Genomic DNA, 15912 nt, shown 5'->3' on the forward strand with positions numbered 1-15912 from the left:
GTTCAAGTTGGGCTAGATGATCTCCAAGTTTCTTGTCTGTTTTAAGATTGTGTAACCTGAAGTCCTTTAGCTCCTAAACCTGTGATCCATGACCTTAAGATTAATCTATCTCTATTTGTCTGTCTATCTATCTATGTATCTCTCTGTCTCTCTATAGGCTTGTCACCTACTTCTCTGTTTCCTCATCTGAAAAGCTAAGATAATGATAGTATCTATTTCCTTACAGAATTAAAGGACTTGATGCTCATAAAATACATGTATCAGCTTCATGTGCCAACTTCCAAGCTTCCCATCAGTGCTGTCTGGCAGCTTCTTCCCCTAAATACAGTGTTTAGAATCTGGAGTAGAGCATATTTAGCAGAGGTTGAGACTGACATTCAGGAGAGTCAGAGGGACATCAAGGCTTAAACCTGGAAACCTGAGGAGGAGGCAGGAATGAGGGATTTGCCTGAGGCTGGGTCCACTTTTCTCAACCTCTGAGTGTCCTCTGCCTTTGAAATAGACTCTCAGTCTACTCTGGGAGTTCCACAGAGACTGAGATCACTTCTCTTCATAACACTCTTCAAGAATTTGTGAAAGCATCAAGCTGAGATGAGATGCATGTATTTCAAAATCCAAAGTAGACTCTTATCACTTCCTAACCCACTAAAAGGGATTGACTACATTTAGCTAATTATTCAGGGATTTTCTTTGATGTAGAAAATCCGGAAAGATTTTAATCTTTTATTGTTTGATTTTTATTCATCATATGTATATATTTGGGAGAGTGGAAGAAAAAGGGCACCTTTCCCTTTAAGAAAGCACAAGGGTTTGTATAAAGTAAAAAGATGAAAGGTGTTATGAAAATGATCAAGGCAGAACTAAGCACTTATTATTCTGATGCTATTGTTTGACATTTTGGTCCAGTTTCTTCTGGTTTTGCAACTTGAATCTTTCATAGGATGAGAGGGAAAATATGTTTTTTCAATGCCTCCATTTGTAGGATGTTTCTGATTCATTTGCTGCCTGGTTTTTCACTGTGGTAAGTGCATCACTTTGGGATTGGATGCTCCTGAAATGATGATTTTGTTGTTCCCCTCAATATTAGTGTTATCTGCAGAGATGAGTAGAATTGCAAATGCCAGTAAATCGTGCTTGTGACAATTTCTATAGAAACCGAAGTATTCATATTGGAAGACAGATGCTTTTGTTTGGTAGGAAGGTGGTTTCCATGAGATCCTAGTTCCTCTTCTCCCAGCTGTGTGACTTTGGGGGATAATGATGGCTGGTGTGTTTGTAAAGTTTTATAATTTACAATGTCTTCAGGTGCATTTTACCTGTGATCCTACAACTCCCTTATGGGCTAGATTATAGCTACACTCATAAGAGAGAAGAGAAAAAAGTAGTCCCAGAAAATTAAACTGATTTTTCCAAACTTATGCAGCTCCTAAGTGCCAAAGCAATGGCTCCAGATGGATTTTCTTTCCACTGCAACATGTTGCTTCCTAAAAAAGTTTGATTCAAATACTTAAAATGTGAGTCTCAATTTCTTCCCCTATAAAGTGTGCATATGGACTAGATATGACATCACTAACTCAGATCTAAAGGGGCAATGCAGACAGTGTTAATGAGAGATGTTGTCTAGATATAAAGGAATGATATTAAATGTGGCAACAGGAGACATGTGTCATCTAAAGGGAGTTGTTGCTGTCAAGCTCCAGGTATTATTTTTGCAGAGGAATGCAATAAAACCAGTGTTATCAAGTTTTCTGCTTTTTAAAGAGAAGACAAAAATTTAGATGTTCAAGTGAAACCTCCCTGTACTTGAATAATGCTGAATTGACAGAACTGCGACCCTTTTCTAAGGTCTTCATGAGGTGGGGAAAACCTTCATTTCCAATTAAGTCTGATGTGGTGGAAAGTCAGTATTGTTTCAGTTTAACTTTCTGGAAAAATATATTTCTTTGGTCTGGAGGATTCATTAAGTTCATTAACTTTTCAATTAATGTCTAGGCCAACTCAGTAATTGATTTGGACAAATAGATAATTTCTAAAGCATGAAAGGAAATGAAATATAATGAATGATATAAAATGAAATCCATAATCTTGGAGCATTATGAAAACAGAATACTCTCTACAGAAATCTTTGCATGCAGAGATTATTACCCAAGTGTTTCTTTCATGCCACCCAGAGGGCAGCTGAACTTAGACAAAGAAGGATTTTTTCACATCTTATATGCATGGTCTACTCTATTGTTTTCACTCTCAGAATTGATGGCACATCCAAACAAATGTAAGTGGTAAGTTAAGTCATTAAAGAGATGTATTTTTTCATCATCCTGTAATTCTGAAGTTAAAATTTTCCATTCAGACTTCTGAGGTTGATAACGTGTGAATTTGGACTTGTTGGTTATAATCATAGTGGTGATAGTGCTGCTGCTGGTGTGTGTCCAAAATTTTGTACTAATGATATTAATAATAAAGAAATGGCATTTGTTGAGTGTTTATTATGCATCAGGCTTCATGTTAAGGGTTTTTCTATTCATGAAACCATTTAATCCACACAAATTCCCATGAAGTAAGCATTGATGTCTATTTTACAAATTAGAAAACTGCAACTTAAAGAGGTTAAGTAACTGGTCCAAGATTACTCTGTTACTAAGAGGCAGATTCAAACCAAGTTTTAATTAAATGTATGGAGAAGAGGTCAGGAGGTATTTCCTGAGCATCTACTATGTACCAGGCAATATTCTGGGTTCTTGTGTACAAAATGAATTCCTGCTTTATTTAGGTTATATTTTATTTTTGGAGATAGACAGTAAACCAATAAATGTACACAATAATGTCCAGCAGTACTAGGTATCCTAAAGAAAAGAACTGGGTTGGAGGATAGAGGGTCTGTTTTACATGGGGTGATGAGGGAAGGTCTGTCTGAGGGGTGACACGTAACCAGAAATATTAGAATAAAGTAGAGGGATGAACAATGGGAATTTCTAGGACAGTCCTTTTGACAGTCCCTCTGTGGTATACAATTCACTACTCAGGTCTGGAATGGTATGACCCATCAGTTGGTTGTATTTAAGAGGGTTATGTAGTATCTTCCTAAGGCACAAGCAAGGACTTAGGAGGCAGACCTAGGTTAAAATTCTGGTTCTGCCCCATTTTCCTCTGAGGTATTTAGACACCTTAAGTTTATCTTCAAGCTTTAGTTTCCTCATCTATAAAATTTGGATAATCTTATCTCAGGATAAGTGAACATTGCACACATAAAGGTCCCCTTTGCAGCCCCGGAACTACATATGTATATATGCAGGAGTTGTGCAACAAATAGTAGTTATTGTAATTATTTTTATAACCTGTGTCTTACAGAGGTACATGGAGAAGTTCTCTGTGGTGTTTTGTGGTCAATGTGTGGGAGGGAATAAGGCATAGAACAGGGGTCCCCAACCCCCGGACCACCAACCGGTACCAGTCCGTGGCCTGTTAGGAACCAGGCCGCACAGCTGGAGGTGAGCGGCAGCCCAGCGAGTGAAGCTGCATCTGCTTCTCCCCATCGCTCCCCATCGCTTGCATCACCGCCTGAACCATCACGCCCCCGCCCCCCGGTACCGTGGAAAAATTGTCTTCCACGAAACTGGTCCTTGGTACCAAAAAGCTTGGAGACTGCTGGTCTAGAAAATTACCATGTACTCTCAGAACTGAATAGGGAGTGTGGTCAGAATGGAATCAGATCCAGGAAATAAGCTAAGAGAGGAGCCTGGTATGGATAAAGTAGGTTTTCACATCACAGTAGTTAAGCGCAAGAATGAGAATTCAAAAGGCGATTTGAAAGCAACGGTGGGTGGAGGGTTATTTATTTATTTAAATTTAATATTAAGAAGCATCCCAGAATATGCATACGGCTACAGAAGTTTACAGTAGAGTAGCATGGAGAGGGAGAGAGAGAGAAAAAATTCCCGTCCTTTACAAAGCCCCACGGCCCTGCTTCCAAAGGCATGTGTCTTCTGTTTAAAATGGTGGTCCCTGGAGCCAATGGGTTGGCCCAATGCCTGATAATCAAGAAATAGGTCTAGTCCCGGTTTGCCTTCTGATATGCTGCATGGCTCTGAGCTAATCACTTCACCTCTTTGCCTTCAGTCAGCAGAGAAAAGCTCTCTATACTTTGTCCATTTCAAAGGTATCCTTTCAGACAGAAAAACATTTACAGTGTCCCTCCTGTAATGTTACTTTCTGTTAAATGTGGGTGCATAATTTAAGGCAAACCTCTTTAAATAGCCAACATTATCTCATGGGCACTGAATTAGGTCTACAGCAGTCTGTTTTGGCAACAACCTGATCCTGCGGCAGCGGTAGCAAAACAACCGTGTGGTTCAAGGGTTCTGCTTGACTCAGTAGAAACCCACAGACTTTGAAGGGTGTATATCTGGGCTCCAATTTTCTAACTTTGCTGTAATTTTAACTCTGTCACCTTGTCTAGGACACTTATCCCATCTGAGCCTAGGTTTCTAGATCTATAAGTAAAGACAGTTACAGCATGTAAGTTATTGGGAGGATTAAGTGAATGTAAAGTTATTAGCATTATGTCTGCCATCGCCATTTAAAAATGTCACTTTTTATTATACTTTTAAGTTTTGTTTAAGACCTGAATTCCTGAAATTGTCTGGAGGCCCAGATTTCAGGAGGCCTTGTCAAACTGGTACCAGGATGTACAGTCAAAGGGGTCAAGTGGAAGTAACCCACTGGATCTGGATCTGCTCCAGCCTGGGGAGCTGGGTCTGCACAGAGCTGATCCTCTGTCGGGGAGCCATAGGGACTAATCCTTGGCCTGAATCAGTGGCGGTTCCAGTGGATGTGAGGCCTCCAGAAGTGTTCCTGGATGCCTAGGTGACTACAGAACTTACTGTTTGACAGTGGCTATTGCCGGACAAGGTGCAAGCTGAGGACATACGTTGACAACAAAGTAATCCCTTAGTCTTTTTTTTTTTTAACATCTTTATTGGAGTATAATTGCCTTACAATGGTGTGTTAGTTTCTGCTTTATAACAAAGTAAATCAGTTATACATATCCATATATCCCCATATCTCTTCCCTCCTTAGTCTTGTTCAGAGCAATTTCTGTCCCTTACCAACACATCTACGTTTGCTGCAGGTTGTTGTGAGGCTTCGGGGCACCCCAAAGAGTCATCTTTTTTAATCAATGGAAAGGAAGAAACGGCTTGTCTTTATTAACATCTAGGTCGGCTCTCTCAGAACAAGTGGGCTGCAAATCCCAGTGGCTTCTTAGCGCTGTCTCAGATGCCTCCATCCTTCATTACGCTATTCCCATGGTAACTCTCAGGAAGGGAGAAGAGGGACAGCTAACTACTGAGGGGCTATTTTTAGATTTCTGGCCAAATGCTCTGACAAATCTGTTGAGGGAAAGAAAATGAGGCAAGTATAGAAGAGGATTACTTTTTCCAAAGACAATATCATTTAAAACTGATATTATGAAACTGGAAACAACCTTGAGGAATCATTTAACCCACTTCTACCTCTAGAAAGATCTACTTTCAAATCATATCAAAAAATTGTTCAGTAATATTATTTTTAGAAAATTTTACTTAATAGCTTATTCTACTAGATAAACTATATTTCCTACCTTGAATTTACCCTGGATTCAATCTCAGTTTTCAGGCCAAGGGAGTTGGGAATGAGACTGAGTATGATTGCTCAAGTTGTGGAATCACACAACCCTGGGGGCATCCTTCCTTTATTCTTTGCTAATAACGACAGTCTCTAGGTTTGTGCAGTGCACATCCTGTGCAACTATCTGCACTGGCCCTGCTTCACTTATTTATTATTATTATTATTATTTTTGCGGTACGCGGGCCTCTCACTGTTGTGGCCTCTCCCTTTGCGGAGCACAGGCTCCGGACGCGCAGGCTCAGCGGCCATGGCTCATGGGCCCAGCCACTCCGTGGCACGTGGGATCTTCCCGGACCGGGGCATGAACCCGTGTCCCCTGCATCGGCAGGCAGACTCTCAACCACTGAACCACCAGGGAAGCCCTGCTTCTCTAATTTTTAAAATATGTAAACCCCTCCCATCCTCCTTAAAAGCCTTCAGGAATTTCTCATTGCTCTTAGGTTAAAGGCCATAGAATGGCTATAAAATACAACATGAAATTGATCCTACATGCGTGTCCAGAATCATTCAGTATTATTATAATTCTCCTTTGTGTTTCAGCAAATACCTTCTTTCAGAGTCTCAAACATGCCATCTTCCTCCATCTCAACATCTTTGCACTTATCTGTGACTTTTTTCCCCATGCGCTCTGCCTAGTTAATGCCTGTAACTCTTTCTTATCCTTTAAATCAGAGCTCAAATATCAGAAAACGCTTTTTCGACCTCTAAAACAGAAAAGGCCCTTCTGCCATAGCCTCTTCTAACAACTTGTACATTTCCTTTGCATCACTTAACAGTTTGTAATTGTATATTGATTTATGTAACATTTTAGTTTTTTTATTACTTTAAACTATGAGCTCCAAGTCGTTAGGAATTATATTTTTTGCTCCCCATTAATATATAGTGCTTAGCATATGTTTGGCAAATTATTCTAATGACTGTATAAATGACTAGCAATTATTTTAAAAGGACATAAACCCAGTTTCTCTGACAAATCAAGCTGCCTCTGTGACTTCACTGGGGTTCCTCAAAAATATAATGTGCACCCAGATTTCCCAGAGAACTTGTTAAAGTGCAGATTCTGATTCAGTAGATCTGGGGTGAAGCTCATGATTCTGCATTTCCAACTGGTATCTAACTAGCTCTAGAACTTGGTTGCACATTGGAATTGCCAGAGGAGCTTTCAAAAAAAATCACCCTGGTGATTCTGATTTAACTGGTATGTGCTTGGCCTGCGCTTTGGGGATTTTTAAAGCTCCCTAGTTTATTCTAATATCCAATACTCTTGGAGAATCACTGATTCCAGGCAAAGCTCATCCTCAACAGTAGGCAAAGGGATATTTTTTGTTACCCTTTGCACTGGACAGCATTTAACATGGCCACTTGATAAGGGTTCATGTTATTACTATTTTTTAGATGTCTGTCTCTTAGAGATACACAGAAAAGTGGTACCAAGCATATGTTGTACGAGCAGAGAGAATCCTGTGTGAGAACAGAATGGTCCAATCTTAAATGTTTCCACTTCTTCATATGGGGAAATGTATTTCTTATAAAATACTTCAAAATTATGTGTACTATTGAAAAAAGTGGAACATTTTGGTAGAAATAAATGCAGTTATAGCAGTCTTTGCAGCCAGAGGAACAATGCATAATTACTCAGATAATATCAGGAAAAAGAGAAGTTTGGTGCTCTTCCAAAAGCTGCAACATTTACAGTGAGTTCCTTGATTCCCAGCTTGTTCATAATTGTGAATATGAAGAGGAACCAGAGGCTCTTGGGCATTTGGTTACTCTCTTTGAAGATCAATGCTTCTTAATCTAAAGCCTAGTAATAATCCTCTTTTCTTATCATTAATTACATTGATGTTTTCCATTGATTTATTTTTGCTTGTGGTTTTAATCTTAAAAATTCCACAATGTGGAGTGTAATATCTTTGCAGTGTATAACTCAGCACAGTACTATGTTTTAGGCCCTACACTAGTTGTTTTCTTAATCTTCTCAGCAAACCTATTAGGTAGCTACCACTACTATTATCACATTTTACAGATGAGAAAACTGAGGCTAAACAGCTCATTAGCTTCCCAAAGACAGAGATGGTCAGAGGCAGAGTCCAGGTATATCTGATATACCTCCCTGGGGCTCTCTCCTTTCCAATGTTATAAATTAGCAGTATATAGGCCAAATTCAGCTTTCAGATATATTGTCCAGGGGTCTCAATACATTTTTTAATGGGGTGCCACTATTTAGAATGCAGAAAATTTCCTATAAAAATCCAGATTTCAAGTTTATATTTACAGTAATCATATCTGACAACACTGAATGACATGCCTGAAATCCTGAAACTTGCCTGAAGCTGAGTTATGTTTTTCCCTTTCAAATGACACTCTCCCTGCTTCTCACTAATATCTCATTTACTCCTGGTCTGCTCCAGCATTTATGACACCTGCTTGACCCCTCCAGGCCTCTGGTTTTCAACTTAGCTTCTAAACTCTATTGAGGAAAGAAAAGATTCTTACGTCTCTAATACATTTTACCATTAGGAAAAAAAAAAATGTCCGGTCTCTCGGTGAAGTGGAGACCATTGCATAGCCATTTCCATCACTTCATATCTTTCTAGGACTATCTGTGTTTGCATCTGGCAGAGTGGTCTGATGATTTCTTTGAGGACAAAGTGGTGAAGCTTAGTATCTTACCTTCTGGTTCTAGTATTTAGCCATCTGGAGTGGCTTCAAATCAAAGTTTTGATTTCACAGGAGTTTATAAGTTGTGTGGTTGTCTTTCAACAATTGTAGAATTGTGGGGACTCACGTATCCCTTGATCTCATGGTATATAGTTGGGTTCTTTTCAGTCTCCTTCAAATAAGGCTATAATAAAGAGGAAGAGGGTGATGTCACCCTGGTGATGTCAGGACCTAGCTGATAAGCCCTTGCAGTGCTGGCAGGGTTTGAATGCAGTCACTGATTTCTGATGCAGCAGGAAACATAGACAAAAAAAGATTCTCTATTTAGGAGTCTTCACCTTGGTTTTGAGAGTTGCTTGTCTCCATTTTGAGAGTGTAAGCCTCCAATTGCTTACACTCCATTGCAGTGTACTGTTTCCTTGTTTCCTTTTTATTCCTGGCTTTGACCTGCTGCCCACCTTGATATTGGTTTCTATGCACTCTTTCTGAGCCACTATATCTTCTGTTTCTCACGGCAGAACCTTCTCACTGCACATGGGAGCCTGTCATTCAAGAGAGCTCATGCATACATTTTATGCCTCTTAAACCTCAGAACAATCCTATGATATAGATCTTGTTATTCCCAGTAAATTTTGGCTCAAAAAAGCTGTAAAATTTGGTAAGTTGATGAGTAGAAGAATTTTCAAATGGTTAAATACTAATCTTGTCTATTCTGTTCCATGTTTTGCTTTGGGTACAAGAGGCAGCTATTGTAGTTGAATGATGTCTAGAAAACATGATAAAAATAATTCAACCATTCCTTATTTCACCACATGGCATGCCATGTGAGGCATCATCAATTTTAAGATATGCCAATTACAATGGAATATTACTCAGCCATAAAAATAAATGAAATTGAGTTATTTGTAGTGAGGTGGATGGACCTAGAGTCTATCATACAGAGTGAAGTAAGTCAGAAAGAGAAAAACAAATACTGTATGCTAACACATATATATGGACTCTAAAAAAAGAAAATGGTTTTGAAGAACCTAGGGACAGGACAGGAATAAAGATGCAGACGTAGAGAACAGACTTAAGGACATGGGGAGGCGAAAGGGTAAGCTGGGATGAAGTGAGAGAGTGGCATTGACATATATACATTACCAAATGTAAAATAAATAGCTAGTGGGCAGCAGCTGCAAAGCACAGGGAGATCAGCTCAGTGTTTTGTGACCACCTAGAGTGGTGGGATAGGGAGGGTGGGAGGGAGATACAAGAAGGAGGGGATATGGGGATATATGGATATGTATAGCTGATTCACTTTGTTATACAGCAGCAACTAACACAACAATGTAAAGCAGTTATACCCCAATAAAGATGTTAAAAAAAAAAAGATATGCCATTGGGAACAGAAAAAATACTGTCAATTAAATTATGTCATTTAAATTATTTGATTGTCATCCTTATTGCAATTACAGATGTTCTAAAGTGTAAAGACATGTCTTAGAATTGACAAATATGGTGCTTATTCAACTTTTATTGCAGGCCTTTAATGTGTAAGACGTTGGCTGAAATGGTAATTGTCTTAAAATAAAGAGATGTAAAGAAAGCAAATGCCAAAATATTTACACTATAATGTTTTCCTTCAGCAACCATCAACGGAGCTAGAATTTGACCGCGTAGTGATTTATACCACTTGCCTTCGTGTGGTACGGACAACCTTTGAAAGGTGTGAACTGGTAAGAAAGATCTTCCAAAACCATCGGGTAAAATTTGAAGAGAAAAACATAGCTCTGAATGGTGACTATGGAAAAGAATTAGATGAACGATGCCGACGGGTTTCTGAAGCTCCTTCGCTTCCTGTCGTGTTCATTGATGGCCATTATCTTGGGGTGAGTATCTGCTAAGGAAAATCTTCTTTTTTATTGAACCCAACCAGTGTTGATAGAAAGCTATAAGGCTGTGACAAGGCAACTTGCATGATAGCTACCAGCATACTAGCTATTTTTTTGAGTTCAATCCAAAGGGTTTGAAGCACTTATTTCTATCCTAAATGATGTGTTGCCACAGTGTTCATCCCTACAGAGTCATGGTGAGATGAAATCAGCATGAAATTGCCTTTTTGAATAGAAATACATTTTTTAAATGTTTAGTTGACTTGAGTTTTGCATTGTGAAACTTGACATGTGGGATAAAAACTTTTTTTTTTTTTTTTTTAGTGCAGGCAAGAAAAATGGAATATATGAGATATGCATTTGTGAATTCTCCTATACCCCATTATCAAACACTCAGTTTCCTACTTAATGAAACTAAGCTGACAGTCGTGAAATGAAATCAATAAGAAATGGGGCCCGGAGCCAGAATTTTATCTGCTTGTTTAAAATGATTCTTGATTTTGGTAATGCAAGAACGTGAGACACAAATGCAGGCTTATGGGCGAGCAGAGAACTCCCAGAGCAGCAACAAAACATGACTGCTTCATTGCTCTTTGAATAGCACTGTTAGCATATTTAACCCCCACTGATCTATGAACAATCTTCATCAGTACGAAGCCCAAGAAAGGGGGCTTTGGAGAGTGCAGTTTGGAAAGAGAGAGAGCAAAGAGCCAAGGGACACCAGCAGTTGAGGGGGCTGGGGCTGACTACAAGGTCGCTGATCAGAGAACAAAAAGCGGCTGTCAACCACAGATGGATCCTTGCATCTTGGTTTCATTTCAAATCTGGTCTTAACCTTCAGCTTCTAGGGAAGATTAGAAAAAGCCAGAGCAGGAAATGCTCCTGTTTGTTTCAGGGAGCTTGTGTCCTGATATCCTGTCTAGAGCCATGGCTGTTAGAGGCCACCTGTCATCTTATGGAAAGATTAATGCAGAGAAGCCATGATTCAGTAGCTATGATGTTATGCAATCTTACTTTTAACCAGACCTGCACATAGATAGATTCTGAACTAGAAGTAGTTTGATTCAAGTATTGAGCCTCTTATCTTATACTTCAACATATACCCGGAGGTCCCAGAAACCCATAACAATGGCAGTGATAATAATGACAGAATGAATGAATAAATAAATAAATTTTAAAAAGTACTATACTATGCTCTCAGCTTATATGTGTCATCTCATCTAGTCCTCAGGCCCTAGAAATCAACTCTCTGGTGCACTGGTTAAGAGGCAAGACAGCTTTGAAGTTGGGCAGCATTGTTTCAAATTCCTGCTCTGCTTCTGATTCTGGGAAATTTATAAATCACTCTGTGCCTGATTTCCTCATTTGTAAAACGAGAATGATAATGATAATAGAACTTTTCTTAGGCTAATTTTGAGGATTTTACTGATATGTACACTGTATATAGTGTCTGTGTGTGTATATGTATATGTGTGTGTGTGTGTGTGTGTACATATATATATATATATATATATATATATATATATATATATAGACATAGCTGGGTAATTGGCAGGACTAGGTCTGTCCAATTCCCCAGACCCTTGCACTCTGACACATCACCTCAAGGAAAGTGATCTTTGCTAGTTTGTTTCCTGGTGGGTTCTTAGCACCTAGAACAGGGTTTGGCATAAAGTGCTCAAAAACATATGCTGAATGGATGTAGGAATGATGCTATATTGTCTCCTCATATTCTCTCCTTCTCTCCTAAGACATTCTTCCACAAGGAAAGAAAATCTCATAAACTCATCCACACTGCTGAGAAAATCACTGATAAGGGTTGTGGGTATTTGCATTGTAACCTGGGGGAAATTCTTCTGACAATGTAAGATATTTTTCATTGTGGAATTTTAAGTTCTGTGAAGCTACACAATTAATCTTAGTGGACGACTGCTTACTTACACAGGTACAAGGTGGGCCCCACCTGCTACTCTGCTCTTGACCAGGCTCATTTTCTTCCTTCTTTTCAATGTAACAGGCAAAATGCCTCTCTTGCTATTTGTCTTTCAGTTTCAGGGATAGAGGGAGAGTGCAACAGAGGAGGTAGGGTGCAGAGTTCTTTCTCGATTGCTTTGTCTCTGTGATCACTTTATTTACACACATGCCTAGAGGCAGAGGGATCACAGAGGTGCTACCTGCTGCTTCTGAAATTTGAAGCTAATTCCCCAAATCTGGAGAGAGGCCAGAGATGAGATTTTTTTTCCTTTTTTTTTTTCTTATGAAAGGGGAATTACTTCTAAATTTATAATTCAAAATGGAGATAAACACCCCAGAACAACTTATGTAACAAATTTCCCTACTACTACAGTAGCCCCTTTATTTAGATTCCAGTGCACAGTTGCAAATGGAGTACATTGCCAGATTATAGAGTCTTTTCCCTACAGTGTTTGCACAACTGAAATGGAAGGATGCCCTCTGCTGGGTTTTGGCATGTGGTGAAGCAAAATTTTGGGAGAGGAAAAGAAACTGATGTTGGTAGTTTCCTTAACATCTGTGATGCTTTAAACAGTTACATGAAACCATTTGATTTAGTTTAAATTTAAATAAATGAGAAAAATCAAGATGTGTGAATCATCTGCACAAATACAACTGTCTTTAAGGATGGAGAGAAAGAAATACACAAATAGAGCCAGAGAATGAAATAGAGACACAAACAGAGGCATATGGAGGCAGAGTTCGGGAGACAGTGAGATGGGATGGAGAGAGGATGAGGACATTTCACAGCTCCCTAATTTTACTGCCGTCACTGCCATCAGACCCAGGGTGGGTGGTGCCAAAGGAATTCAGTTATTTTCACTGAACGGAAGCTAATAGGACTCCTTCTATGGGCAAGAATGGAAGAATTGACAAGGATGCTCTTTTTGCCTGATGACTGTCTTCCCCAGCCAAACTAAAAACTCAAGATGGAAACATTGGAATAGTCAAAGGAAAGAAATTACTTTAGAAAACAAATCTACACTGCCCTGGGATGCTCAGTGGTGGAGGGGGAGAGATGGGGGGAGGAGCAAGTTCAGCTTGGAACTTACTTGGGCAAGTGCCCTATTGTTTTGGCATCAGAAAAGCTTTACACAAAAAGATTGTGTTCCAACAGTTTGGACATAAATAATCTTAGAAATACCCGTAGGAAATGAGTTAGAAATAGTATCTTGATTATGGACCAACCATAAAACTCTACAGTAAGAGTTCACAAAATCCACGTTGGAACTGAGCTATGAAACGTGTAGAATGAATCCAAGTGTGGACTCCAGTAACAGAGAGAGGAATGGAAAGGCTGGTGATCTAAAGGGGTCTCTTAAATTAGCTGATATTGAGTTGTGACTGCTTGATAATTCTATATCTATTTAAAGTACTGTTTTATTCAATTTAAGAATGAAGGAATTATTATTGAGCATAGCTAGTAGACACACTAGAAATACAGACTCTAGGCATGTTTCTAGGGACTACTTCAAAAATTTCTCCAATTTTCCAATGATTTCCAATTTTCCCAGAAATGGGACACCAAGGAAGCCTCTGCCACAATCTGGAGGTGGTCAGCTCCAGTAACTTGCTGTCTTTGCCATAGTCCACACCAGCAAAATGGATGACTTGTTCTCTGCCCTTCTTTCTACAAAATTCTCTTCCTAATAAAGTCTTGAGTGAGTGCATCTGTTTGTGGTTACTAAATAAGTCACATGTGAAAGCAGTGAGGGAAAATGGGAAATATGCTTTTTAGGTTTCTAGCCTCTCTACACTGCTATACACTCTATAGCACAGGAAGACATTCTAGAAAGAGACTGGATAGGTTACTGAATGAGACAAACCACAGTATCTGCCAGATATGCTGTTTTCATTTATTTTGTTTTGTTTTAACCAGCTTTATTGAGGTATAATTTACATATAATAAACTACACATTTAAATTATATAATTTGATGAGTTTTGACAGATGTGAACACCCATGAATCTACCAGTACACAAAATATAGAGCATTTCCATAAGCCCCCAAATATTCCTCATGTCATTTAGCAGTTAATCCCTTCCTCCAACCCCAGTCCCCTGGTAAACATTGATCTTTCTGTCAATATAGTTTTCCATTCTTCTAATGTCTTTGTCTGGTTTTGGTATTAGGGTAGTGATGACCTCATCAAGGGAGTTTGGAAGTACTCTACCCTCTGCAGTTTTAAGGTCTGGTTCTGTTTAATCCTTGGTGCAGAGCATCATATCCATTTGACATCAGTTTTCTTTTATGTGAAGGCCTTATTACATAGTACTATTGTAGTGTGGCTCTTCTGTGGATGAATTATTTCACGTCTGAAAAGTTTTTCCTTCATTTTTATTTTTAAAAGATATTTTTGCTGGGTATAGAGTTCTAGGTTGAAAGTTTATTTTTTCTTTCAGTACTTTAGAGATGTTGCTCCTCTATCTTCTCATTCACATTACTCTGATAAAAAATATGACCCCCTCCCTTATCTTTGTTTCTTTGGTTGTGACATGTCTTCTCTGCCATCCCGAACCCCACTACTTTTAAGATTTTCTCTTTAGCACCAGATTTGAGAACTTCAATTATGATATGTCTTGGCATACTTTTCTTCATGTTTCTTTTGCTAAGGGTTCATTGACATTCTTGGTTCAGTAGGTATATAGTTTTTTATCAAATTCAAAAAACTTTCAGCCATTACTTTTAAAATATTATTTATATCTTCCTTTCTTTCTCTTCTTTTCAGAGGCTTTAATTACATGCATATCAGGCTGTTTGAAGTAGCTCCATAGCTCACTTTATTTCATTTGGGATAGTTTCTATTGCTGTGTCTCCTGTACCCCTAATCTTTTCTTATATAATATCTAATCTTCTGTTAATCCCATCTCTGTATTTTTTATCTCAGATATTGTAATTTTTATCTTTAGACATTTGATTTCTTTTAAAAATGTATCTTCCATGTCTCTACTTAATATGTTCAATATTTCTTCTAGCTTTTTGATCATATAATAACTTTTAATCTCCTTGCGTGACACTTTCATTATCTGTGTCAGTTCTGGGTTGGTTTCAATTAATTGAAATTCTGAGTACTATTTTCCACTTCTTTGCCTTCCTGGTAATTTTGATTGAATTCCACATACCTGGTTGGATAAAAGTATTTGTTATTGGGATATTTTTGTATTCATATAAATATTCTTGGGCTTTTTGCTGAGATGCAGTCAAGTTACTTGGAAATCATTTGCTATTTTGGGTTTGTTATTAAGATTTTCCAGGCAGGGCCAGAATAGTGTTTAGTCCAAAGCTAAATATTCCCCAGAATGGGGACATGATCTTTTGAAAACTCTACTCAATGCCCCATGAATTATAAGATTTTCCAGTCTGGCTGATGGGAACAGGCAGTATTCCCAACTGTGCCCCAGACACTGTCCCTTTTCATCCTTTCATCCAGGTTCTTTTGCTGGCCTTGAGTAGTTTCCTCACATGCATGTAATGATCATTACTCTATTGAACACAAGCTGGACCCTCTGTCTATCTCCAGAATTCTCTGTAAAGCTGTTTACTTTCTGTCCTGTGAACTCTAGCTATCTTAGTTTCCTAGGCTCTCAGATCTATTTCCTTAACTCAGGGAATCTACCAGGTTCTGCTTTAAATTCCCCTTTCCTGTATATAGCTTGGAAAAGCTATCATGATAGTAAGCCTGGGAAACTGTAGAACTCAGC

General features: G+C 38.7%; 1 protein-coding gene across 1 annotated transcript in view; it reads left to right on the plus strand.

Annotated features, from left to right (window-relative positions):
* The window catches only part of GRXCR1 (glutaredoxin and cysteine rich domain containing 1), a gene marked incomplete at both ends in the record, with an annotated part of 129437 nt that overhangs the window by 58324 nt on the left and 55201 nt on the right, over nucleotides 1–15912 (plus strand). The window contains one exon of the mRNA XM_079704255.1: nucleotides 9954–10196. Coding sequence (XP_079560381.1) covers nucleotides 9954–10196 — 243 coding nt within the window. The remainder of the gene's footprint in view (nucleotides 1–9953; nucleotides 10197–15912) is intronic.

This window comes from Hyperoodon ampullatus (genome assembly GCF_949752795.1).
Source record: "Hyperoodon ampullatus genome assembly, chromosome: 1".
Classification (NCBI taxonomy): domain Eukaryota; kingdom Metazoa; phylum Chordata; class Mammalia; order Artiodactyla; family Ziphiidae; genus Hyperoodon; species Hyperoodon ampullatus.